Source organism: Cyrtonyx montezumae, unplaced genomic scaffold, assembly GCF_038088225.1.
Source record: "Cyrtonyx montezumae isolate F1298 unplaced genomic scaffold, pur_monq_1.0 scaffold_3, whole genome shotgun sequence".
In the NCBI taxonomy this organism is placed as follows: domain Eukaryota; kingdom Metazoa; phylum Chordata; class Aves; order Galliformes; family Odontophoridae; genus Cyrtonyx; species Cyrtonyx montezumae.
Genome location: NW_027072034.1, coordinates 98190422 through 98216695, shown reverse-complemented (window position 1 = coordinate 98216695; position 26274 = coordinate 98190422). Strand labels below are relative to the sequence as shown.

General features: G+C 38.5%; 1 protein-coding gene across 11 annotated transcripts in view; it reads left to right on the top strand.

Annotated features, from left to right (window-relative positions):
- The window catches only part of PLEKHA5 (pleckstrin homology domain containing A5), a 165220-nt gene extending 138946 nt beyond the window's left edge, over positions 1-26274 (top strand). For 3 of the 11 annotated variants that reach the window (XM_065742505.1, XM_065742506.1, XM_065742508.1), the window contains 15 exons: positions 3650-3712; positions 4831-4911; positions 5046-5195; positions 6869-6970; positions 8055-8166; positions 8378-8424; positions 9332-9520; positions 10075-10192; positions 13984-14099; positions 14310-14519; positions 17181-17339; positions 18649-18776; positions 19656-19801; positions 20924-21008; positions 23792-26274. In XM_065742505.1, the coding sequence (XP_065598577.1) occupies positions 3650-3712; positions 4831-4911; positions 5046-5195; positions 6869-6970; positions 8055-8166; positions 8378-8424; positions 9332-9520; positions 10075-10192; positions 13984-14099; positions 14310-14519; positions 17181-17339; positions 18649-18776; positions 19656-19801; positions 20924-21008; positions 23792-23810 (1725 nt within the window). In that variant the 3' untranslated portion in view covers positions 23811-26274. Of the gene's footprint in view, positions 1-3649; positions 3713-4830; positions 4912-5045; positions 5196-6868; positions 6971-8054; positions 8167-8377; positions 8425-9331; positions 9521-10074; positions 10193-13983; positions 14100-14309; positions 14520-17180; positions 17340-18648; positions 18777-19655; positions 19802-20923; positions 21029-23791 lie in introns of all 11 variants that reach the window. The other 8 variants (XM_065742507.1, XM_065742509.1, XM_065742510.1 and 5 more) reach the window with 3 other exon arrangements.

Below are 26274 nucleotides of genomic sequence, written 5' to 3'. Positions count from 1 at the left end.
TATTTAAATCACTTTGACTTGCATCAGTCTGCTCTACACACTGTACCACAAATATATAGATGTATGGTTGGTACAGACAAGAAAAACGCAGGCCTTTTGCAGCCTAGACCCATTTCTACCTTGATTTTTCTCTTATGCTAGATGTGGAGCATCGATGTTCTTTTCTAAAGTGGGATCTGCTGAATAAAAAAAAAAAAAAGGAATTGTCCTCAATTCCTTTTACATGTGTGTGAGTTTACTAATGGGAGAAAAATAAAAATGTGAGAGCAGCAAGCTGACACGTGTCTTTACTTGGATGTTTGCTCTCAATACATGAAAAACATGAATAAAACTAGACCTGGATTTTTATTATTTTCTTCGATGAAGATGAGGAGATTCTGTTTCTGGTGGCACGCCACTTCTTTTTACCATTGTTATTTAACCAACTTTTACCATTGCTATTTAACCAGCTGCATAAATGTAAACCATGTTTGCATATGACGTTTTGAGATTTGTAGATAGAAGTATTTCACAGGTTTTGTTGTGAATGCATGAGCTGAAAATCTTGTATTTCCAATTTGTATTTCAAATATGAAATCTGCTGCATTATACTAGTTTTTTATACCAGTTTGGAGGAGGGCCTTACTTGCTGTGGGTTAAGTGCCTACTTGTACTGCTTCCCAACTGGAAGAAGTACTGGAGAAGGAAAACAAACAACAACAAAAAATAAAACAACCTCTCGGAAGCCCGACTTTAACATCATGCTGCCCACAGAATGCCCTGTATTTTGTCCTGTTTCAGTCTTCTAACCACCATAATTTTGCAGAAATGTCAGTGTGTGTTCAGGTTGTGAAATTTCCTGCCATAGTTACTGAGTCAAAACCATTAGTGGAATCTGACAACAATAATACCTTCGCTTAAATGGTTTAAATATCGGGTGCTTAAATAGGTCTCTCCCCCATGTCTCAAGGAGGGAGATTTGCCTAATCTACATTTATTTGAACAGAGGGCTCCCACTGAAGACATTCTGTATAGTGTCCATCATGGTGGTCTGATCTCAGTTTTTGACAGAAGTCATGCCTAACACAATATATGACAGCTAGGAGTCTAGGAACTTAAATTTAACATTATGAAATTGTTAAATTCTGCTGTATATGTGCATTCACAGTGAAGATCATAGAACACAAAGGGGAGTATTTTAATTCATGGGACTGGTATACTAACAGAAGTTATTTCTAGTTAAGGTTGCTTTTCTTTTTCACATGTGAGATACTCATTTGTCTGAGCTGTGTGCAGTTTGCCCTACAGAAATGCTAAGTTCTGTTTGGAGATATTCAAGGTGCTGCTACTGAGTGTCAGCACACAGTGTATTACAGTGCAGCTGGTGACAGGCCAGGTCTTCGAGTATGAGCAGAGAAATGTGGAGGAAAACTGGTGGAGGCCTGCAGCAGGCTGTGTCAGTCGTTCAGTAGGTGGCAGTCTTTCCCTGGAATGTCTGTGCTGGAAAAGCAGAGGAACATCTCGGTGGAGGAGGCTTTTGTTGAATGTGACATAAAATGCATTTCGATAACTTGATCGCTGGAGCTCTTATAATGCATTTTCCAGGGTTATGAGACTGTTAACCTTGCTCGTAATGTGTAATTGCGCTTTGTCTACTGCGATTCCTCTTACAATTCCAGTAGTGTGATAGCACTCTATCTATAGATTTTTGTCTTTAATTGATTTATAGACATGCTGCTCCGAGTGAAGCCGCTGTTCTGTCAGAGATGGATTGAGTGGTTCATATCGTTTCTGGAGTTTTTTGTGTTAAGTCCATGTAAACTGTTGCAACAGAAATGTGGAAGGGGCCATCCAGCATTGTCTGGTGTGGTAAGGTAGAAATGCCGACAAAAACAATAAGCTGGCAACAATTTTAAAGATGTGGTGGGATATTAATAACAGGACTTAGCACGTGCACACTGTTCTTTGAAAATATCTTTTCACTTTCTGAATGTTTAGAATGTATTCCTTCTAGGAGATAGACGGGGACAGGGATGCTGAGCTGGCAAGTTTTTCTCAACTTTGCTCTGGTTAAGGTTGAACTGCTGAATAAGGAAATGACCCCTTAAAGAAGAAAAAAATAGATGCTAGCTTGAAAAAGATTCCTTTTCCAGACAAGTCACATGAAATGTTGAGCAGTGTCTTGCAAACACGTGTTTATCTAATACTGGATTATCTTTTTCTTGTAAAATCTTTCTGTTGCGAAGCATACCTAGGTTTTCACTGTAAGTTAAAAACATTTGGCCTTAAATTTATATTGACCATGTTTATGAGTTTTGTTTAAATATTTCCATTCCTCATTTTTCTCTCATTAAGATAAAATCTACATCTAAAAAACACAACTGTACAACAGTATGGGGTTGAACAGATATCTTAAAATGCTAATATTCGTGGCATTCATGAGGTGCAAAAGTGCTGTGGCTTTTTTCATATTCCAACACTCATTTTCATAAAATGTCCATTTCAAAGAAAGTTACTGTGTGGTTTTAATACACTATCCATACTTTTAAATTGTCACCAGGTGCATTTGCATGAGGTATGTGGATATAACATCTTGAAATGAAACACTTAAGTGTGTTGAAGATTTACTGTATGTTTGGAATGCATGTCTGATTAACCCTTCCCTAGTCCTTTTATTTTTAAGTGTTCTTTAACACGGGCTTGTGTTTTTATAGTCTTTCTTGCACTATTAAGCCATGATGACCTAATTATGTCATACATATGAAAGGAAAGCATATATGTTGGGACTCAATGTACACATGTTTTTAATTAAATAGAATATTACGGTTGATAGTGTTATGCAAGTACTTTCTGTACAGGGCAGTAAGCAAATTCTGTACATGGTAGCCCATTCTAAAATAGGAAGCTGCCTTTTTTCCATGTAGAATAGTTTTAAATCTTGTTACAGATCAGTTTAGGGACTGAAAGAGGTAAGAACTTAGCGTGAGGAGCTGTATTAAAGTAGTTGGAGGATACCATAAATGCTGTCTGGCATGAGAACACTAGTTTGCCTAGGTCCAAATTAAAAACAGAAGGATTTCTGTTGTGGCATTTGTGTTCATGCTCTGAATTCTGTTGTTGGGGTGGGAGTATTCCATAGGAAAAGTAGGTGGAAAGGTATTTGGCAACACTTACTGGGCATATGTGTGTGATGATATATTTTACAGATACTTCGTATACTTAGGTCATTCTGTTCTGACTTCAGATTCAATAAGAATATCCTCCTTGAGAATATACTTGATCTCAGTGGGCCTAGAAGGATTAATTCCAAGTAGAATGAGTCCCTGTATTTAGAATCAGATACTTGAACATGCATAACTGCGTTTAACTGTGTTTAGGTGTACTCTGGCAGTTTCATATTTCTACAGGATCCATGTTTATCTCTCTTAAAATCCAGTTTGCATTAGAAACATAGACTATTTTGTTCATAGAACTTTTTACCAGCAGTGTTTGACATTCCACTTAGTTACCTTCAGTTACTATATATTGGCTGACCATATATCATTCAGTATGTTGTGTTTGACATTCATGCAAAAGCTGATATGCTGTATTAAAACTCTTTAGTTAAACACTAGCTTTGTTTTCAAAATCAAATGAAGTTGTTTTATGGCAATATTATTCTTCCTTATAGTTAACACAAGAGGAATGTAGGGGTACACTGTACAAATATAGAACTGAAGAGTTGGATATTGATGTAAGTAATTTGCATTTTTTTCTTCACTGGAAATGTTGGTATTTGTCTCTTTATTTTCATTACAATCTTTCCCTTGACTTTTAGGTTTGGAAGGCACTTCATGTAGTTGACTGCCAACAGAGGTTGATCTGTGAACTTGAGAATATGGGAGTTTTTCGTTTTTCTTTTTTTAATAAGTTTCTAATTTGAAGGAAAGATTCCATTTGGGGATGAATTTTCAAGTACTATATGTGTTCAAATGTAAAATGCTTTTAGGAAGGAATTAAGAAAGGAAGAATTGTGGATGTAGTTCAATTAGAAGCATGAGAGAAGTAATTTCTGAGAAAATACGACTGGTACTCCAAAACCGAAATTTGGCATGGGTACTTGCCATTCAGAGTGCTGGCGAGCTAGTTACTAAATAATAGAGCCCTAGTGTTTAAGATTAGTTTGGTGGCAAAAAATACACATGCATATAGTCATACTGGGTACGCACAGGTGTACATATCTAGTCGTATTTGCATGATGCAAGTAAGAGCAGACATGCTGATGTGAGGGATGTTACTTTACAGCTACAATTAAGAGTTAAAAAGTCAAAGCAGCAGCACAACCTGAACCAAAAAGTTGTTCAAAAAGAAAACTGTTTCAGATTGCTTAGAGTCCACGAACAGTTATTCAAAACCAGAGCTGGAGAGGAGTGGATTTATTACTAGCCAAGCCTAGATTGGAGCCAAAACAGCAGAGCACGAGTAGCATTAGTAACTGTCAAAAACTAACACCTGAAAGAAACCATAGGAAGAACTATTAACATGTACAGTACTATATGTAATAATGAAGAATATGTTGCTCAGGAGAGTTTGTTGCCTGTTACTAAGTTATAAAGGTCTAGTTGTAGAATCATAAGTTAGATATATTGAGCAATGTTGTGTCAACTTAGAATAGCATTTATTTCATAGTGTCTTATGGTTGCTTGAGGTTTATTTGGAAATGCAACACTGAGGCCTTCAGAACTTTAGAATTCGTATTTTGTGGTAACGAAACTTTATATAGTGACTTGTAATGATTTGATAAATGTATGTTTTGGTTATTTAAGATGTTAAGAACAATCCTAATTGCAGTCGTTTTCTGTTATGTATTAGGCTAAGCTTAGCCGTTTATGTGAACAAGATAAAGTTGTACAAGCACTGGAAGAGAAGCTTCAACAACTACACAAGGAGAAAGTAGGACAATTGTATTTATTACCTAAAGTGGATGTTATTTTACATGCTTATTATCAGAACATTGATAACTGAAATATAATGAAAATCAACCCGCTGATGCAGAACATTAAAAATAATTCTTTTTATTACAATAGTACACGCTTGAGCAAGCTTTGCTATCAGCAAGTCAGGAGATAGAAATGAATGCAGATAATCCAGCAGCCATACAAAATGTAGTCTTACAGAGAGATGACTTACAGAACGGACTACTTGGCACTTGTCGAGAAGTATCGCGAGCTACTGCAGTAAGTAGTACATTCCTGCTAGTAAAACTCAGTGACCTGTTAAATAATTATCTTCATATTTTTAATTGCTTTGTTTTTTGTTATTTTTCATTGTTTTCCAACAAATCTCAGTTGTCTTTTACATGCATGCATTTTTGTAAAAGCTAGAGCTTTCACTGTATTCACCAAATAGTCTTTCTTGATCTTTTCTTCTGCCAGGAATTGAGAGCATAATGACTTCAGTTGGTGTGGTAATTTTCATTTTCACAACATATTCATTTAATCGCTGCAGAAGTTAGTGAAGTAAAATGATAGAAAACAGACTTCATCGGACACTCCATCAGATATGTAATTTATTTTAAGCAAAAATAGCTACAGAGTGAAAAGAAGGAAAGATAATACTGTCATGGTCTCTCTTAAGTGAGATCCATCGTATTCTGGAGATATTTTAGGTCATGCACTTTTGAAAACCTTAGATGAAATGAAGGGGGTTCCTATTTATGATGGTTTCCATACTGAGGCAACAAAGCAAAGAATCATTTTTACTTGCTTATGTAAGCCTTTGACATGGTCCCACACCACATTCTTATGTCTAAATTGGAGAGATATGGATGTGAAGAGTGGACTGTTTGGCGAACGTGAAATGGGTTGGAATGTGAGAGCCAGAGAGCTGTCAATGGCTCCATGTCCAGGTGGAGGCCGGTTCTGAGTAGAGTTCCCCCCATCTTGGGACTGGTACTCATTTTATCAGTGACATAGATGACAGGATCAAGTGCACATTCAGCAAGTTTGCAGATGACATCAAGCTGAGCAGTGCAGCTGACTCTACTTCTGACTTCTACTGAAGGGAATGCCATCCTGGACAGGCCTGGAACATGGGTCCATGAGAACCTAATGAAGTTCAACAGGGCTGAGTGCAGGGTCTTGCACTTGGGTCCGGGCAATCGCAGTTGCGTATACAGATCTGAAGAAGAACTCAGTGAGAGCAGCCCTGCAGAAAAAGTCTTGGGGATCCTGGTAGATGAAAAGTTAGACATGAGCCTGTAGTGTGCACTTGCAACCCAAATGGCCAACTGCATCCTGGCCTGCATCAAAATTCAGGTGGCCAGCAAGGAGAAGGAGGTGATGGTTCTCCTCTACTCCGCCCTTGTAAGGCCCCATCTGGAGTACTGAGATCCAGACTTGAGGCCCCTAGCACATGAAAGATGCAGAGCTGTTGGAGTGGGAGTCCAGAGGGCTGTCATGTGGATGATCAGAGGGCTGGAGCACCTCTGCTATGAAGTGAGGTTGAGGGAGTTGGGCTTGTTCATCTTTGTTGATGAAGAGAATTCATTGTGGCCTGCCAGTGCTTGAAAGGAGCTTACAGACAGGAGGGGTACTTTTTAGATGGTCTGATTGTGATAGGACAAGGAGAATGGCTTTAAACCAGAAGAGGGGAAATTTAAATTAGATGTTAGAAAGACATTCTTCACTCACAAGATGATGATGCAGTGGCATAGGCTGCTCATCATCCTAATCTGTGGATGCCCCATCCCTGGAGATGTTCATGGCCAAATGGATACCTATTGCCAATCTCTATGAATTAGTCCCTAATGTTTCATACCATTGAAGGAATGAAATTGCCTACTTTTGTCATTTTATGTTCTTTAACTTGAATATGCACATTCAAATCTTTTCTTTTGTCATATACTTAGGAACTGGAAAGAGCTTGGAGAGAATATGATAAACTAGAGTATGATGTAACAGCAACAAGGAACCATATGCAGGAGCAACTTGATCGGCTTGGAGAAATTCAGGTCTGGCATAGGTCATAAAGATACATTTAAGTCTGTTTCATTTTCTGCGTTTTTGTTTAAAAATTCTACATGAATGGAAAAAAAAAAAAGGAGGGGGAGAACGTGTGGTGCGCTAACTTATGAGATACAAAAAGAAATTGAAAGTTGGATCAGTTCTGAGGAGGTTTTTAGCTTTTCTTATATTTTGAAGCTACCATATAGGTTTTCCTTTGTCCATCTCTTTCTTTTTCAGTGGTCACGTCCCAGATGGGGAAGTATTCTCTTTGTTATGGTAGTCATGTTAGGTGTTCACATAAATCCCTTCTTTTAACTAAATGTTTGAAAACGTGATTACATCATTGAGTCAAAATACATAAAATATTTAAAGTATTTATTCAGATGTTACACATCAGAACCCTTCCTGCTCATCTTATTACTTCATTGTTTGTTCTCTCCTCTGGAGAATGGGTCAATTAGTGCAAGTTCTGAATTTCTGAGGAAATCTTTCTGTGACACGTGAACGTGTGCACTTGTATCTGGAATGGACAGGTGGGTGTGGTCAGTACCGTGAGGTGCTTGTGGGTGTTTGCTCTAGGGACTGATTTTTTATGCTGTTATGAAAGAGAGATTACAAGGAAACTCAAGAGCTGAGAAATGTGTGTTATGCAGCCCAAAGCATGCGTAACCATGAACACTAATGGGCCTGCACTTCATATGCCAGTATGCAAGCACCACATTCATCTGCAACTATTTTAGGATTGGAACTGGTGATACCTTTTCTTTCATTGTATGTAGGTCTTACATGCAAACTCATTTGCTTTTCTTTGTAAAGAGAAGATGCATTTCTATTAAGTGCAATTTCAACTTGCAAATTGCTATCAAAATAACTGGCTCGTATTTCTGAAATGACTTAATCTGGCCGCTTTTTTTCTGGCAACATACTGATTTGTTTCCTTTCCATGGGAGAGTTTCTATCAATACTGCATTTTGTTTTCGTCCATTGGGAAAGAACGCGCCATACTGCCTAGAGAAGGAGGTTTTATTTTTGCCCTTCCTGCAGTACATTCTTGTGTATCACCTAAGCATGCTGTTTCTTCACTGGCAGACTGAGTCGGCTGGGATACAGCGTGCTCAGATTCAGAAGGAACTGTGGAGAATTCAAGATGTCATGGAAGGTTTAAGTAAACATAAACAGCAACGAAGCTCTTCAGATGCAGGTAAACTGGATGTTTTTCTCTCTTAGATCGTGTGCATTTTTATAAGATGAGCATACATTTGCTTTTGTACATTTGAAGGAATCAGCTATTTTAGGTTGATGATGTGTGTATTTGTTTAATAGTAACAGATTATAGTTTGTGTTCATAAAAAACTACTTATTGAAAACAGTTCTTCTCTTTCCTCCTACCCTCTGCCCCCCTCCTCAAACAGGCATCATGGGACCAAGGACATTTTCTGCTATTAAATATAAAAACGAGGTATGCTTTTAGCATATTTACCATTTTAACATCTGTGAATTTCAAATATACATATGATAAAAATGAACATTACTTCAGCTGTTTTAAGGACTTCTAAAGTATGTATTCAGTATGTTTCTGTGAAGATAATTCATTGTGATTAGTTTTAAAAGACTGATAGCTAGTAATTCTAACACTTTCATTTGTTCTTTGCCTTTATATTCTCACCAGTATGTTTCTCTTCTCCATTTCTCACCTTTTCCTCTCCCCAGGCTCTTACCCTAGAGATATAAACCCTGATTTTTGGATTTCCATTTTTCCCAAAAACATTTCTCATGGGAAGAAATACATTGCTTTGTATGTCTATTCACCTGTTGAGCCTGGTTCTCAGATGGCCAGAGCACCCACAACAGCGTCTGAAAATGTGGGAGCTCCCAGACGTTCAATTCCTCTGAACGTCTGGCTAGAGTTTACAGTTTTAAAGGGACATTGTCATGGTTGTCTAAAGTGTTTGGAGATATACATGTGGCTTACGGAACTTCTTGAAAATGTAACGTATTTAACAAACCTTTAAAAAGGTGTGGAGTTTTAAGTTTTTAGAGTTCATAGATATCTAACAAAAAGTTGCAGGTGATAGAATTGGAATCTTTTATAAATTGATTACTGAAGCTGTTGAAGTATTTCATTGTACATGGTGGTAATAAATTAAAATATATATTTTTGGGCCTTTTTTTCCTTTTTCTTCTTTTTTCCCCCCCTTTTTTTTTTCCCCCTTTTTTTAAATCGTTTCTTAGTGTGACATTGTCCCTTTCGTACAAAAATCTGTAGCTGGTGTAGCTATGGTGATATATTTTTATTTATTTATAAGTTATAAATAATTGTAACAGGTGTGCACATCTAAATAAGGTGACTATTCTACAATCTTTAGGAAGAGGAAGTAGTCCCACCTCGTCCTCCACTCCCTCGGTCCTATGACTTTACAGAGCATCCTCCCATAATCCCCCCTCTGCCCAGTGATAGCAGCTCCTTGCTCTGTTATAGCAGGGGCCCAGTACATCTGCCAGAAGAAAAGAAGATTCACCAAGTTCAAGGATATCAGAGAAATGGATCTCACTGTGTAAGTGGCTTAAACTGCCACATCGTTCTTGAAGCATTCCCCCTTCCTTTGCACAGTCACCGTTTTTATTTTGCCATCTGGCTCCTTTTATGTTTCTTTTTACTTCCGGCTTTTGGTTTGATTTACAGCTCCATCATTTGCTTTTCACATTTTCCTGTCATATATTCTGTGTATATATAAAATGTCTTAAGACTTAAATGAGTGCATTTTGTATCTAAGTAAATTTCATACAATATGTGTAAGTGCTCACAAGTATTTGTAAAACTTCAGCTTCAGAAGCAATTCTTGCTGAAGCCTTTTACGTTATTTTTTGTCCTGGAGATTGCTTAAAGGAAAGTCTCTGGGCGTTTTCATGGCAGTTTTTCTGCGATTCCTGAAAATGTGCAAACCTTCTTCACATTAATTACGAAGGAATACTGCTGCAAGAGCAGTTGAACAGTGAGCTGCTGCCTGAAGTGAGCAGTCTCATCGGAAAATAGCTGTTTCGAGTCTTAAGACATAAATGCCTCTACAGAAATGCCAGGTGATTTACCTCATAACTTGTCATTCTTCAGGGTCCTGATTATAGGCTTTATAAGAGTGAACCAGAGTTAACTACAGTAGCAGAAGTGGATGAATCTAATGGTGAAGAAAAAACGGAACAAATGTTAGAATCAGAATCTGCAGCTAAAGGTTTGTCCCCAGGGGCACCGTTTGTGACCTTTCAGCATTTTTCAGACGAAATACAAAGCTTTAACTGGTACAGAAGCTATTCCATCCTTCATGTTTTTGTAGCCTGTCCATTTCTTAGTATGGTGAAACAACTTCCACAATAAAATAATCATTTAATTATATGACAAGAAAGATTTCAGTCAATTACACCACAGAAAAATCAAACATTACACTCACCAACAACCCTGAAATCCTTATTGACACCATGTCTAATCACATCACTCACATTCCCCACACACCATTCCCTTGAACAATTACCCATTTTCTGTTCATGCCCCTGAACAATTATTCAGTTTTTGAATCAAGCTCCCAATGTTATGTCACTGGAACGTCCAAAAAGGCAGCGCCACAGAATTTTCAGACTCTCATAAGGCAGAGAAACAATGTCTTTTTCTTTTTTTAATCTTGTAATTGTTGAATTGCCTTCTGTCCCCTGATATAATAGGAATAATGATCATGACCTTGGAGTGTACAGACAATAAAGGTCTTAGCAATTGCTAAATGCTTTAGATTCTTCTCTTCATCTAGCTTCCATAAAAGCTACTAATTGCTTGGTAGAGTCTTTTACCAGGAAGTGCTCCTCAATTCTGTTTGTTAAAACACACAGAATAGTTTGTTAAAGGTGACTCCAGGAGAAGCAGTCTGAGCACCACCAAAAAAACCCCGTTAAGAGCTTTCAGAACAACTGAACTTTTTCCCATAACGATTGATGTTTTCAGTACCAGCAAGACAATAGATTGTATTAGTTTGACTGAGCGTGTATGTAGAGGCCTGGTGTAATTCTACTGGAGTTTGACTCCAGAACTATGATCATGGAAGGATATTATTTACATCACAACAGCCATATAGGCTTTTAAAACAAAAGACAGCATACAGTTTGGGTGCCAAACAATGTGAATGACCCTGTGATGGATGATATAATTAAGCTTGCACTTAGTTCCAGGCAATTACTTAATTTAGATTGAATGTTATATTTGCTGAGGTATAACATTCGCTTTGAATATTAAATCATTTTTAACTTAGTGGCAAAAATATTCAAAGTTTAGCCTGAGATTTGCTTATCACCAACCACCTAAAATTGCCTTTTTCACAATATACCTAGGTTTTATTGGCCTGTGGTGTTTCAGACTGTTCGCAGGCATTTATGACATGAGGGAAATTAATTGACACAACATAAGAAGCCTACACTAACTATGTAAAGCTAACTGATACTTCTTGAGCACCCCAGTCTGCTTTCCATTTTCTGCGAAGACGAAAGTTAACTTTATTATGTCCACTTCTAGAAAGCTTCAGCAACCTTCAGGAATGGGAAGCAATGATAGAAGTTCTTCCATTATAAACAGTATTTGGAGTTTAGGGTAGCAAGTGGAGGGAGGCTATTGGTCTTCATTGAAAACAGAGTAAAGTAAATTTGTCGTAGCAGTGTTCTATCATTTGGTCCATGCTTTTTGGATTTTCTGACAGGTATTTTCTTGTTCCATGTACTCACTTACAATGACAATCCCATGCAATAGGAAAATCATGACTTTCCTGGCTTTGTTTGTTTTGTTTGTTTTTTGTAGTGCATATGACTTTATGTGCTGTTCCAACAAACATTTTTATGCCATTCTCTCTTAACGGTTTGTAAGCTGTAGGGGGAAAAAACTCAAAGGCAGCTCATGTCTGAAACTTCTAAGCTGTTTTAAGAAGTCATCCTTAAATGACATAGTTCCCTATTTTGAGTGCTTCTGAAAAATAAGTAAATTTCTGAGGAAATTTTTTTTAATGTTTTTCTCGCTCATTGTGGGCATTACTGTACTAAACATTCCTCATGTTTTTTTCTGTCAGCCCTTTCCCTCCCTTTTCAAGTGTCAGCAATCAAAGAGCAACGCTTTAACGGGTCCATGTAAAGTAACCCATACAGCTCTTTGCAAGCGGAGGAATATTTATGACCTGAGTGGCACATAAAACTGACACAAAGGGAAAATGGACTTAAGCTGTGTTTTTATCCTTTTCATGTGTAAAGGAGACCCAAACTGTTGTTTTATAGTTTTTGTTCTGAATGAGGTATTTGGCATTCGAATAACCCAAGACTATTTTGTCAGCCTATCAAGCAATTTGGAGAAATAGTTGGGCCTTGCACTGAGTCAGTATGTCCTCTGAAATCTGGGGGACTTCAGGAAAAACAGGGGGAGGTAATTTGACCATCAGAGAAGATATGTTCTTTTTTTGTAGGCAAAAACTGCAAGGAAGCATTATTTTTAATACTTTGATTTCCTGCATGTATGAAGAAGGAAAGATGAAACATGCTACCTAGTTCTATATATATATATTTATATATATATATATACTTGTAACTTTTCAGTTTTCTACTAGCTTAATTACATTTTGGCAGAGGTTCTCTAAACCAGAAAACTCCAGTGGTGGATTATTGTTATGAGAGGCTGAACTGAATGTGTGGAGGGCAGCAGGTCACAGAATATCCTCAGCTCCCAACCAGACAGAGCCTGGCTGCTGCAGTTCCCTGTCCCTGAGCTGCAAGGCTGAGCATATATGCGCTATGCACAAGCACTCATACTCTGAACAGAGACAGCTAACCACAACAGAACAGCAGTTTTGAGACCAGTGCCATTGCAGGCACTGCATAAGCAAAAAACCAACACTCACATAAAAGTGGAGCAATAAAGATGAATGTGATCCTGTTCTCACTGGCCAGCTGACCGGTCTGAAAGCTTGTTGTCCAGTCTCATGCCTACACACAAATAGGACACTCCAAAGTCTACCTGCACCTATGGTATCTCCAGTAGGAAACTCTTGAGTTTCTCCAGCCTCTCTGGTAGTGAGATCTCAGATTTAAGATCTCTTGGACACTGGGCTCCTGAACCTTGTGTCCTGCTCCCAGCCTTAAGTTCATTTGCATATAGTATGGACAGGAGGGTCCTCCTGGGTAGCAGATCCAGACCTACAGCCCATGTGGTATCCAGCTTACAGATGTCCAGTATTCTGCCATCTCTCTGGCCCCGGCTCTGTGATTGCCCTATAGCCATCTCCCACTCTCTCACATACTTCTACACAGAAAGGAAAACGTACATGAAAAATATGTATGAATAAAGTTCAGTAAGAAGAATGGACAGACTGCAATTGTGAGGCTCAGGACTTGACCAGACAAGCATACTGAAAAAGTTTGCTTAGGCAAAGCTGAGCCTTTTTATTCCTCATCTGTTTTATGCCATGCCTGTTCTTTCTGGTCTGCCTTGCCCTCTCCTTTTCCCAGCCCTTGTTTCTACCCAAATAGACTGCCCACCTGTAATTACTTTTCCCACGTTAGTCCAACATTTTAAAAACTATTTTCAGTAGTATCATCCAGATGATGTAGGCCATAAGTGGTTGTACTGGTAGGGTCACCTGCTGGCATTGCAAGCTTTCTTCCACAGAAAGTCCCAGATTGTGCCTTCCTGTTGTCTGTGAAGCCTGGCTATCTTTCACATAATTCCCCCTTAGGTATACGTGAAGTCTAGCCACTGTACACAGCACTGTCCAACTTTTGTCCATTGCTCACTGTTATTTTTATGGCCAGCAATTTCTCATACCATATGCAATATTTATCCACGGTCTTCTCAGCCTAACCTGCTGGTCATCTGCCTGCATACCTTAATGGATGTCATAGTTACGCAGAGTTTGAGTAGTTTCCAAGGCTGGCAATGCATTCACTAGAAAACAACATACTGTTTGATGATGCTTTGTGTAGGACTTACTTCGTTGCTGTTTCACAGGCTCACATTTTCCAGTGGGAGTTGTACCACCCAGAACCAAATCACCAACTCCAGAATCTTCAACAATAGCCTCCTATGTCACTCTAAGGAAGAATAAGAAGATCGATCTAAGAACGGTAATTTAAAATAACATTCAAGCGTTGATGGAGAGTGAGGTGTTAATTTCTAATTTCACTTTCTGCAGTTAACTGGAAAAGTTGCAGCTATCATTTTAATTTCCTTTACATAAAAATCACTGTAAGATATAACATAGTCAGTTGACTGAAAGCTGTAGAGAAAATGGCTAAATTGTAAAGGTCACGTATGTATGTATTCTTTCTTTTAAGGAAAGACCGAGAAGTGCAGTGGAGCAGTTGTGTCTGGCAGAAAGCACACGGCCTCGAATGACTGTAGAGGAACAGATGGAAAGAATAAAAAGACACCAACAAGCTTGTCTGAGAGAGAAGAGGAAAGGACTGAACATTATTGGTGTTTCAGACCAGTCACCTTCACAGAGTCTGTCTTTTGTCAGAGATAACCCATTCAAATCGGCACAGGTTGGTCCAAGTTCTTAAAAATAATGGGTTCCGTTAAAAAATGATAATAAAAGTAATAATTTTGAAAAAGTCACGTGATACTATCCTTGTCTCAACATTGAGGTTGTTCATACAGAGTAGCAGCCACAATTCTCTGCCAGACACAAGAGAAAGGGAGGTGACAACCTTCCATGTTTATACGTCGTGATAATAGAAGTCACTTCCTTTGGGAAATAAGTGATTTAAATCTCCATATGTTTGGTTATGCGTTGTGGTGTTTGTTAACAGCTAATGCTTGTTGTCAGCTTTAGCAAACAGCATGAAACTGTATGCGTTGTGACTAACAGTGGTACCAGGGAGAACCATGACTCATTTGATGTATAAATTATGAACATTTTCTATCACGTAATATATTCAAACATCTATAAAATTATTTATAAAACATTTCTAGATAGGAATGTGTATTTATGATGATAGCTGTTAACTGGCACATTCCAGTTGTGGTTTTTGAGCCCGTAAATACAGAAAAATAAATTGCTTTCGTTTTCATGCATTCTGAAGCAATTAAGGCAAAGCAGTGAGTTTATCAAACGTGTAAGAGTGGGGAGAGAGGAAGAGGATGTAATTGCTGGACACTGACCAGGAAATGTGTCTTAAATAAATAAATAAATTCAGAACAACAATAAACCTCAGAACAAAAGTATTCCACATAACGGTTGTTAATCTACTACTTATAGAGTGCCGAGTCAGGAAATTAGTTCTCTTTTTCAATAGGAGTCATCTTTTCCATCTACTGGCATACTTTTCTTCAGATCATGCTGGCTTTTTTTCTTTTTTTACAGTAACATGCACGTATGTCCTTTTATGTTTTGCATATATTTTGACATCTACTTCTCAAGACCAGAGTGGATGTGTTGCACCGTTTAGAAGGTGCCCATTTTCCCATGAACTATTAGCTTTCAGTTTTTTTCCTCTGAGCATGCTAAACTGTCTGCAGAGGAAGGGAAGTTCCTTCAACAGCACTGGATCCTCAGAAGACACTGAACTCAAGTTTTCCTTTTGCATTAGAACGTCTGTATTTGGGATGACATCGTGAATGCTATAGATGCAGGGAGTGAATCCTCCAAATTTTTTTGCTATTAATGTGGCATTTCTCAAGAAGTTCAGAGCAAAGCTTTGCAGATTCTTCTTGTAGTAGAGTATGCACACATGTTTAAGCCTCACCAATTCCTTAGTTACTCATACCTCAGGGTGAGGAAACTGCACTGTGCGTGTATCATACTTGGCTGGCCAGCACATTGGGAGACACGGCAGGGACAAACCCTCAGCAGCAGCACTAACTGCTGCTGCACAGAGTTCCAGAGGATGCTGGTCATGTCATCATGTTCTCTTGTCCTGGGTGAAATCAGAGCTATATGGATGAGACGAGAAAAGATATTTACAAACAAGTAAGAATGTGTCAGAATGGACTAGCAGTCCGTGCTACAAAATCATTTTTCCTTTGATGACGTTTGTTCTTCCAGAAGGGCATTTGGCAGAAGGCCCTCAAAAGGAGCTCTTATACTGTAGTAATAGTTCTTTTAAAAGCAAGTTTCCATGCCTGTTGAGTTCATACAGAAAAGTGACGCAGTGGCATATAACTGCTGGAAATCTTTTGCATTGGATTTGTTTTTGGTTTTTTGTGAGGAAAGGAAAGATTGAAGGATTTTATGAACAGCCTACTGTGTAATTTTTAAGTGATTACCAAAATACTGATGAAGTTCCTTAACAAACATTATTGTTTGGGGCATGCATAAGATCCGTGTGCATACTTCATTTAAGAAAGCAGAGCGATTGATTTGTGGACTGACTTTAATAGAATTTCCTCTTACCAACATGTGTGTGCTAAATCAGACAGGAATTCAGCCACAAGATTTACTACTTTCCTGGATCCTATTTTTCTCCATCCTAGTTCTTAGTGTGTTACAACACGTGTGAATTTCAGTTCTGTTAGGTTTGCCCTTATGCCAACACAATGTTCGTGGTTCAGAATCTTAATTCACTTCTGCCAGCCTTCCTGAGAATGTTTAAATCAAACATATTCTACGTGCAATGGATTTTTTTAAGGAATAGGTGATCTGCACTTTGTTCATAGTCCTCCATTGTCAGATATTACTCTGTCTTCTGTTCAATCAGTTAATGCCACAGGCTTGGAAGATACCCAAGATGCGTATAGGTGCTCTGCAATGTTGCTCTGTCAGCAGATTTTATCCATCTTTTATTTAACCAGGAAGAGGTATTTATTTCCAAAAAAAAACAATCCAAATAAGGATTCTAGTAAACCTGTGTTTGACTAAGCTAAATACGAATGGATTTTCAGAGGATAGAAATGCTAGATTTTTCCAGTTGGCAATGGCAGAATAATCTTGAAGAGTCAAAAAAATGGCTAGGTTCAACTGCTACGAAAGGTATTAAAAGAAGAAAATTCTATGTTTTTTCTTAAAAAAAAGAAAAAAAGAAACCATTATCCTTATTTTATCCTTATTGCACTGTATGGTGTGCTTTGCAATGGAATATCATGTAAGAAAGTGGTTGGATACGTAAGGTTTTCACACATCTTTCTTAGCACAGCACGAGACTTGGACCCAGCACTGTAATAACGTTCTTAAAAACAGATGTCTATATATCAATTTTGTTCTACAGAATCGAAAAAAGGATGATACTGTATCTAGACACATAAAGGAATTAGAGAACACCAATAAAGATAATAATTTGAAACAAAATAATGAAAATCCGGAAGAAGAAATAGCACGACTAAAACATGATGGAGAGCAAGAACATAATTCAGGTTTTGCCAAAGAGGTACTAAACTGTCCTTACCTGAACTGTTCATCAGCCTATCTTGCAGTAGAAAACTGCTTCTAACAACAGACAGTAGAGTATGGGAAACCAAGCAAAAGCAAAATTCTTTTTCTTATAAGATCAACATATATTTCTGTATTTTAAACACGTTCTGTAAAGTAGTGCCAAATTGTATCAGATCTGTCAATAGCCTAGAGATTGCATTTTCTTCTGTGTATATAGTCTTCTTAAATTTCATTTTAATTTCCTCTTAACTTTACTTGATTCCACATTAATTTTATCTGTACTATCTTGATTGACCAGGAAAACTAACAAAATATATATGTGCTATTTATTTCTTTGGGTTTGGAAACAAGCCCAATGCTGATGCATCTTTAATAATCATTGATCTGTGTGGTTTTTGATGGTCATTCTGTACACCTGACTTTTTTCCCTGCTTGGCTTTAGTGCATCAGACATTCTGCAGGACACAGCATAAAGCTGATGCAGCAGTCCGTCTGTGGAACTAGGCAGTAACTGTAGTCTGTGCTGTTCACTCATCAGGATGATTTCTGTCTGGAAGTAGTCTCAGGCTAAGTTAGCTGTGCGTTACCTCTATATTTCTGGTAGTGACGTGCCCTAAAGACTCGGCAGAGGCAGACTGACTGTGAAGAAGAGATTACTAGAAGGGTTTTCACATAATCATATCCTCCTTGGAGTGTCATATTTTTTAAATCTAGTTGTGTATACATTTTTTTTCTTCTTCAGTATGTGTTCTTTCATTAATCTCACATTGCTTTTCTTTTTCCACTCCTTTTTCCTTTCCCTTTCCTACTTTATTTATTTATTTATTTGTTAGAATGCTATAAAATCAAATAGCTAATGCTTGTTATTCTTCTTCTAGAACACTTTCCATTGAGAGTTGCCTTATGTTAAGCATGCAGACTCCTTGAAGGAGCATTACATAATATGCTAATATTGGTCCTAGCTAATCAAACGTTTAAGAGCAGTACTCAAGTTGCTGGAATGTTTGGCACTGTGCAGAGGATAGCATACAAAACCAAGGCAGGCTGCAGTCCAAAGAGTTCAGATACATTCTGGAAGTAATTAAGCCAAGGCCTACCCATTGGCTCTGGTATAAGTTTCAGGATAACTCTGTTAACCTGAATGGTACTGATAAAAATTTCTTAAGTTATGTAATTCTAAGTTACTAAGTATACATGATGGCAAAATTTGTCTGTTAATAAAACTGTTTCCTGATACTGTATTTCTTATCTACCACTTAGTGTGTGTTACTGCTTTTTGTTTCATGATTTCAATTTTTTTATAGCTGACAAAAACTGATGATTTTTTATCAGATACACATGTTGTATCTGACTCAAAAGAAGTGAATAATGAAGAGAAAGCAGAAAAGGAAAAGAATAATAAAGTGGAAGAAACACGTGATGGTGATATAAGGTAAAAATAAAACAAGATGTTCAAAGGCTATTTTTAAACTTGCATATTGTATTTATTAGTTGAACGTACCAAGCAACTAATGAAATTCCATCATAAATACTTCTAAGGTATATTTATATGTGTTGGAGTGGTTAACATATAGAGAAATCCAGTGAGAAGCCTGCAGGGGGTCAGTGAAAGGTAATGAGGTGGTGTGAGGGGTGATGTTTATTCCCAGTACTGCCCAAGTTGCAGAGTATGTTCATGAGCCTGGCTTTGTGTTAGTATTGTATTTGTATTTGTATTGTGTTACTAAATACAAAATGTATTTAGTAATGTCAGTCCAAGCTTTGTGTCAATTTAATATGAAACCTCCAGCCAGGGCTTCTACAGCAAGCTCTTTATTGCTGGTGTTTAGGGAAGCAGTGCATTTACAGATTGAAGAGTTTACTTTATACCTCCTGCTTTTTTGGCCTTTATTTGACAGTTTAGGAGTATTGCAGAATTAGACAGATACTGCATATCAGATATTTCTCTGCAATGATTCCTAACTTTTATTGTAAGCTGTGTGAATTCTGCCATTTCACAGCCGAGCCTGAGTTCTTATCTTAGATCATAATGTTCTCACAGCATACTTCATCAAAATAGGTATCGCACAGCAGGAACCTGGATGAGTATACAAAGGAAAAGAATTCCGTTTCTAGCATATGTTTTTTTAAGTCTAACTTTATACGACAGAAGAATATGAAAATATATATTTAACTTCTCTTACAGAAACTGTCCAGTTGCAACTTTTGTCTATTAACAAAAGAAAATTAAATTGCAACTCCCATACTTCGTGGTTAACACTTGAAATTAAGTCAGTGAGTTCTAAAAGCTGTGTGTTTTTTTTTCCGTCAGCTCGCAGAGTGTGACCACAGTTGCAAACCACAAACCCAAAACCAGTTCAGAAGAAAGTGAAGTAGTTAGTGTTCAAGAGCAAAAAGGAATTATTTCTTCATTTGAGTTAGCAGCACAGTCTTCAAAAGGAAATCAGGCAACAGCAGGTATGGAAAAGAGTTTGACTACAACATAAGTTACACGGTACATATGTAAGACTTTGCTTCATTGTGATGATGTCCTTTGATGCTCAAAAACCCTTGTGAACTGAGAAGTGCTGAGCTAGTCTGAATATTAAGTATATTTTTTTACGACATAGAGAACAGTAGTTTCCCGCTGGGTAACTACAAAAATTCCAGTTTTCTGAGGTTTTAATGTAGATTTTGTGGTTCCATTTAATTCAGGGGATTGAGTGACTGTTGCCAAAAACTAAGTCATATTGTAGTTATTGGTCGGAGCAAATCCCTCCCTCTTTGTCTTATAGAACAGTATCTCAATCCTGGGTACGTATGAACTATTTGCTCTCACCTTGTGGCTAATGGACAGCCTCAGGTTTTGAACTATGAACCACAATTTGGTCACGGTGTCGGATGCAGAAACAGATGAGGAAACTGAACATGATAGCTGATTGGTACAAAGACCTGTGGTGTACTTTGCAAGAACAAAAAGCTGGAAAAAAGCAGAACTGTGCTCAAAAAAAAAAGAGAGGGGAGCAGATAGGCGAGGAGGAAGATAATTATAGAATTTAAGATGTAATTAGGATATTCGGTGATGAGAGTGACTAAGTAAGCAAGATAGTTCAATGTATGGATATAGAAGGTGGCCTGAACCTTTGCAGTGCAGTCAGCAATTTCTGTTCTGTGACTTGATAATCAAAACCAGAAGTTGTAAAGGCCCTGTGTAGCACCAAGCAGAGTAACAAATACATAGGTCTGAAAGTATCCCAAGTAGTTAAACTGTGCATATTTTTTCCTCTGACATAACACATCAGTGTTCACGTGTCCGTTGTTTGTTCCTGAGATAACTACCAGTTGTGTATAGGCCTCAGTATTTTCTGTGGTGTTTTCTTTGTTAAAAGAAACAGTCCTTGTTGACAACAGCTACACTGTCCCCTGAAGTTGTGCTCGCTGTGCTGATCAAATTTTAAGTCTTAACTTGTGTAACTTTCATTTGGTTCTGCTTATATTGATTGTGGCTTGAAATGTTCAAGCTTGCATTTACTATGTAAGTCAGCTAGCTTTTGACTTGTGTAACTTGCTTTCTTGTTTATCTTCCTGTATGACTCGCAGTGAAAAGTTTGCCTTCTTCACCAGAATCATCATTGTCACCAGCTTCGTCTACACAACCACAGCTCACAGAAGGATCACATTTCATGTGTGTATAGTTACAGAGAAGTACGTCTTTTTTCCCACCCCTCCTGCCATTTTTCAAATCATGTTCTGAGTGTATGAATTGTAGCTGCCTTTGAGACAGTACTTGGCAAGACAAAGGTAGCCAGAACGTTGAGTATAAACTAACCAGGAAGCAAAACAAGTAAACATATTGAGTTGCTTGCAAGTTATGTGTTCTGTAGTCAAATACAAAGAGAAAGGAGTAATTGACTTATTTTGCCGCAAGTGGCAGGATAGTTGCCCTCTGAATTTACATGAGGGACCTAGGCTGTTCCAGAGCAGATAGACAGTTAAAGACTGTCAGCATCAGTGCTCAGGTGCAAATGAATCTTGGTGCTTCCATCTGGGCAGCTGGAGTTAGATCTCTTAGTGATGCGTTGGAGGGAATGGTTTAATGGTCCAAAGAGTTTATGGCTTAGGACATGGATGAATGAGGAATGACAAGCAGGAATGGAAAAAAATGAGGGCGGCTAAAATGTAACAAGTACAGAACTGCCGTGGGCTTTTTTATTTCTATAGGGACAGTCCTACTGGGTATTCTTCCCTCGTCTTAGGTAATTTCTAGGAAGTTACAAAGTTTGTCTAGATTTACGTGTTCTTACCTGTAGTGCTTCTGACTCAATAAACAGAATTGGAAATACAAGGAAGCATGCTTGTTTGTACAGGTGTTTAAAGAAACCAGAGTGACAGCTGTGTGAACGCTACAGCACTTTGCCCACATTTAAAATGATGGACATTTCTTTGTGGTCAGGAAGTACCTATTTAAGTAGGCTTTCTGCTGAAGGAATGAGCTTAGTTTCAATGATAACGTCAAATGCCATAGTTAGTGCTGTTAAGTTAAACATAAGGAAACTTTATGTTTGAGACTTTTTCACTCTTCTGAAAATGCATTTTCTTGTTTATCGCCCCAGCCTGTATTGCCAAGATTTAATCTTAGGAAAATTAGAATCTGTTAATACAAATTATTTTCTTTTTTTTTTTTTCTCCTTCTGCATAAAAAGATCATATTCAGTCCTGACACCGGTGTTGCTCGCTTTCTGCTGGATGCAGTCCATCATTCTGAAATTTAGTTTGTACTCTTGTACTTTCATTTAGAAATGCTGTTATGAAATCATTTAAAATCGCCTTTTCTGGAAAGTCGCATTAAAGATGTTAATCTCTCTGTACAAATGACGATGCATTTACGATGCGTTGCGTTTGGGACTAGGGCAGACTGGGGCCTGTCACTCTTGACAGGGGAAGCAACCCACAGCTTCACCAGTTTGTTTTTCACCAGTTGCATTAAGTTGCTTTTGCCCCTTGCCATCAGCTCCAGCGATCAGTTCAGCAAAGTCATTTTAATTATTTATGCTAAACACGAGACCGGCCCAAGTGAAGGGCTCACACAGTGATCTGCTTGGTAATGGAACAACTAACCCTTGACGTCCCACAGCGCGCTGTAACCTCGCAGGTCGTATGTAGCTACAACATTTCCATGCTAAGTACGATGCTACAACACTTAGAAGTGCATTGTTACGCTTGAGGCAAAACAGTGCATCTGGGCTGGTGGTTGTAAAACTATTGCTTGGCTCATATATCCACCACCGTAACAAAGTAAAATAAATTGTACCCCTTTGGGCTGTTAACTGTTGGAATTAAGTTGAAAAAACTATTCAAGTGTGTGCATATACACTCCAGCTTTCTCTGGTGCACTTGATGCCTCTGTTGGTTGGTTGGTAAGAGTTCCTAAGCACATTCATGCCTTGAGCTGGGCCTGTCATATGTAGGCATAAGGGGCATAGTCTGCTTGCCTGCAGTAGTTATTGCCCCTTCTCCTCTGGGCTGCCATCCCAGTGGTGTTGAGCAATGCTGAAAGATATGTGCAAGAGCTTGGTGTCCCTCAAATGCAAGAAATCCTGGGTACTATAGGGAAATTCAGAGCTGCGGGATCAGTCCCATTCCTATGCGGCATCTGGAAAAAGTATGGTAGATCTCAGAGAATGATGAGGTAATACCTATATTTGGCTTACACGGTCAATTAGTAAAATGATCCTCTGGGCACAAGGCCAGGAGAATTCGGCATAGGAAATGGGTGGCATAGGCTATTCTGGAACTAAGGAAAACCCATTAAATACAGAGCTACTTTCTTTGTTACGGCCCTGGCTCGGCGGAGGCACATTCTGGATGTGTGTGTATCTCTGGCATTGTTACACGTTAAGCACTGTATTCAAGTGGAGTAGTGGAGGGATAATGAAATTCTAGCAGCACCTGGATCTAAAGCTCAGAAACACTTCTACCAACAAACTGCTAACAGCTATTTATAGAAGTCCTTTCAGTAATAACTGAAAGGCAACGAGCCCAGGGCTGAGCACAGGAGCTTGAGCACGTCACAGTGACGCTGCCAGCGTGGCCTCGTACGGGGATAGCACTGCCAACCGCACCTGGCATTTGTCAAAGCAGCGCGGGGCTTTGCTGCTGTCCCTGGTTTATATGGGAAACGTGTGGAGCTGGCTGCTTACAAGATCAAACTCTCAGAACGTGAGATGTTGCCCTCGTTGTGTGAAGCTGAAGAAAGTTTACTTGCACTTCGTGCTATCAAAGAATTTTCAGGAAAATTGATTATGGAAACGACTTATTGCTGAGATATCTTCATTATGTTCTACATCAGTGATAACTGCTGCTGGGATGAGGTCAGACATTCTATGCTGTGTTTAATCCCAGGAGTTGTGTTACACAATATTCTGTTGTTGCTAAAATACAGTAACCCAACCTGTGTCTGTCTTCCAGCACTAATGGCTTCTGTTGAAACAATTCATGCCTGAGACGTACGGACCCGACCTACGGAAATGTGAGAAGATATTGTACAGTATATTTTAAATCTATGAAATTCATAGTTCTGATGCTTTTGGCCGCAGAGCATCATTTTATCACTTCCTGGAAAATGTTTATTCCAAGAGAGCTTTAAATGGCCCTTATGTACACTCGACAACCTTCAGATTGTTCTCCTGATACCAGCTTGCTGCTATGATTTCTGTGCACATAAAATAAAGGCTCCTTTCAGTGTGCAGCCAATAGCCAGAATTTTATTTTCCAGAATTTAATGTTCTTTTAATTATGGATCACCTGAGTTTACTTTTTCACTTCTTTTAGATGCATAACTCAGTTAATTTTACATATCACCACTAAAGCCCCGTTTTACGATTTTTAAACACTACAATTGATTGTTTTAACATTTTATTTGTAAAATTTTTTATATATATATATACATATAGATATATTTAAAATGTGCCATTTTTATTATTGCTTAGTAAAAGATGTCCTGTTTCTGCTGTAATTATTTCTTGGTCAGGTTGCAATGTCAGCAGTTACTGCCACACTTCTGTCAACATATACTTTAATGTCAGTGCTTACTTTTACTTAAATAAAATGGAGTGTAGGTATTTTGAGGTACTGGGCTTTTCCTTCGTTGGGTTAGAGTGTGTACAGCAATAAGCAGGTTCTCAATCCAGTACTTAAGTCTGTGTACAAATGTAATTATGTTCATTGTATATATATTATACAATGAGCACATGCGATGTAAGTAAAGAAGCCACTTATTGTTCAGATAAGAATGTTCATATCCCATTTCTTTTATATCATATTAAATAAATGTTGATGTTCTTAAGGACTTGTATGGTTAGTGTTTCTTCCAGCAAGCAGATGTCATATAGCATATTCCACCTTTTGATGTGGGGAGTGCAACAATCTTATCTCATTGGCGACATCACCTGTCAACCAGAGTAGCGTGACAGACTCTTTAAGATTCCAGTCTTCCTCTACGGGAAAGAACAAGGCTGCAACACACAGCAAAAAGACAACGTGAGGTTGAGATGCAAGAAATACAGGTTCAGCTCCTGACTCTCCCGGGCTTGTATGTGACATTGGAATAATCACTTAGTCATTCTGTGTGCCTCCATTTCCTGCCTGTTTATTTGAGGCAGAATAGCCTGCCTTGCTGGGGTGTGGCGAGTAGTAATTTGGTATTTGGAAACGTCGAATGCCACATTCAGCCAGCAGGGTTAAGCAGAGACGTATGATGATTCCTTGAGGCTTTGACATCTGCAAAGCATCTTCCAGAAACAGAAAGAAAACCTGAGGCCATTTGTCAAGTGTCATCGTCCTACAGATGTTGCTGGCTTCACTTCTCCATCTTACACAGCTGTCTGAATTTGCCTGAGACAAGAGGTTTAGAAAAGAATGATGAAAAATGAAATGATTTAAAGGGCGAGCTTTTGAATCTAAGATGTAAAGCTAAGAAACCTTTTAAAGATTCAAGCAACTGCTGTGTGCTTTGGTGCATGTGCATGCCATAAGTACTAAGGAAAGTTTCTTAAGAAGGCAACTGCCAGCTCTCATTGTGCTCTTTATATCACACAAATCATAGCCCATTCGAGTTAATCTTAAGGTACTAGAGACTATATAATTCATTGTGCTTTTCCAAAGAGCAGTGCCTGAGATGGAAGCATGCTTTAAAATTAACTCCTTATCATTACCACCTTAAGAAGGACGTTGTGTTCGCTGTACATTTCTGTCTCTCTCAGCTCTGCTCTCGGTTCTTTTTGGGGCTCTATGCCACAGAGACCCAGAGTACACTGTCTACCTGTTGCTCTGCCTTTTTCTTTGAAAAGTAGAGAACTGGGAGGCAGCAGAAATTAGCAGCGGAGCTTGGAGGGTCACAGTGAAAGAGGTGGTGGAAGGAAAAGAGATGAATCATGATGCAGGCAGACAGCACGCAGTGGAAAGTTTGACCACGTAGCCCTTGCTCTTTTTTTGTAACAAGAGCCCCAGATTAGCACATCCTTCCATCCAAAATGCGGAGCAAAGAGGAGGAACATGATTTTTATAGCTCAGCCAGCTGAGGTTTAAGTTCAGTGGCATCACTGGAACACCTGGGGCAAAACAAATATAACACACCCTGTTCCCTCCCTAACTCTTACAGAGAGCTGTTGAGCTGTCAAGCTTTGCAATCTCTTTCTGTCCTTGCTGCCAAAAAAAAGATTTGCAACCAATAAAGGAAAGAATGACTAAGTGGTTTTTGGACATTTGTAGGTCTTGTCTGTGTTTGAAGCAGCTGTCAGTTCGCTGTGTCTGCACAGTACGTGCAGTTTTACGCTGAACTTGGGGGAGCGTGGGAGAATTTGCATGTTTTTGCTGGTGTAACTGTTGGCAAAGATGGCAAAGGTTGAATGGTGCAGGAATGCAGTCGTGCTCACAACACTTCTGTGGGCACT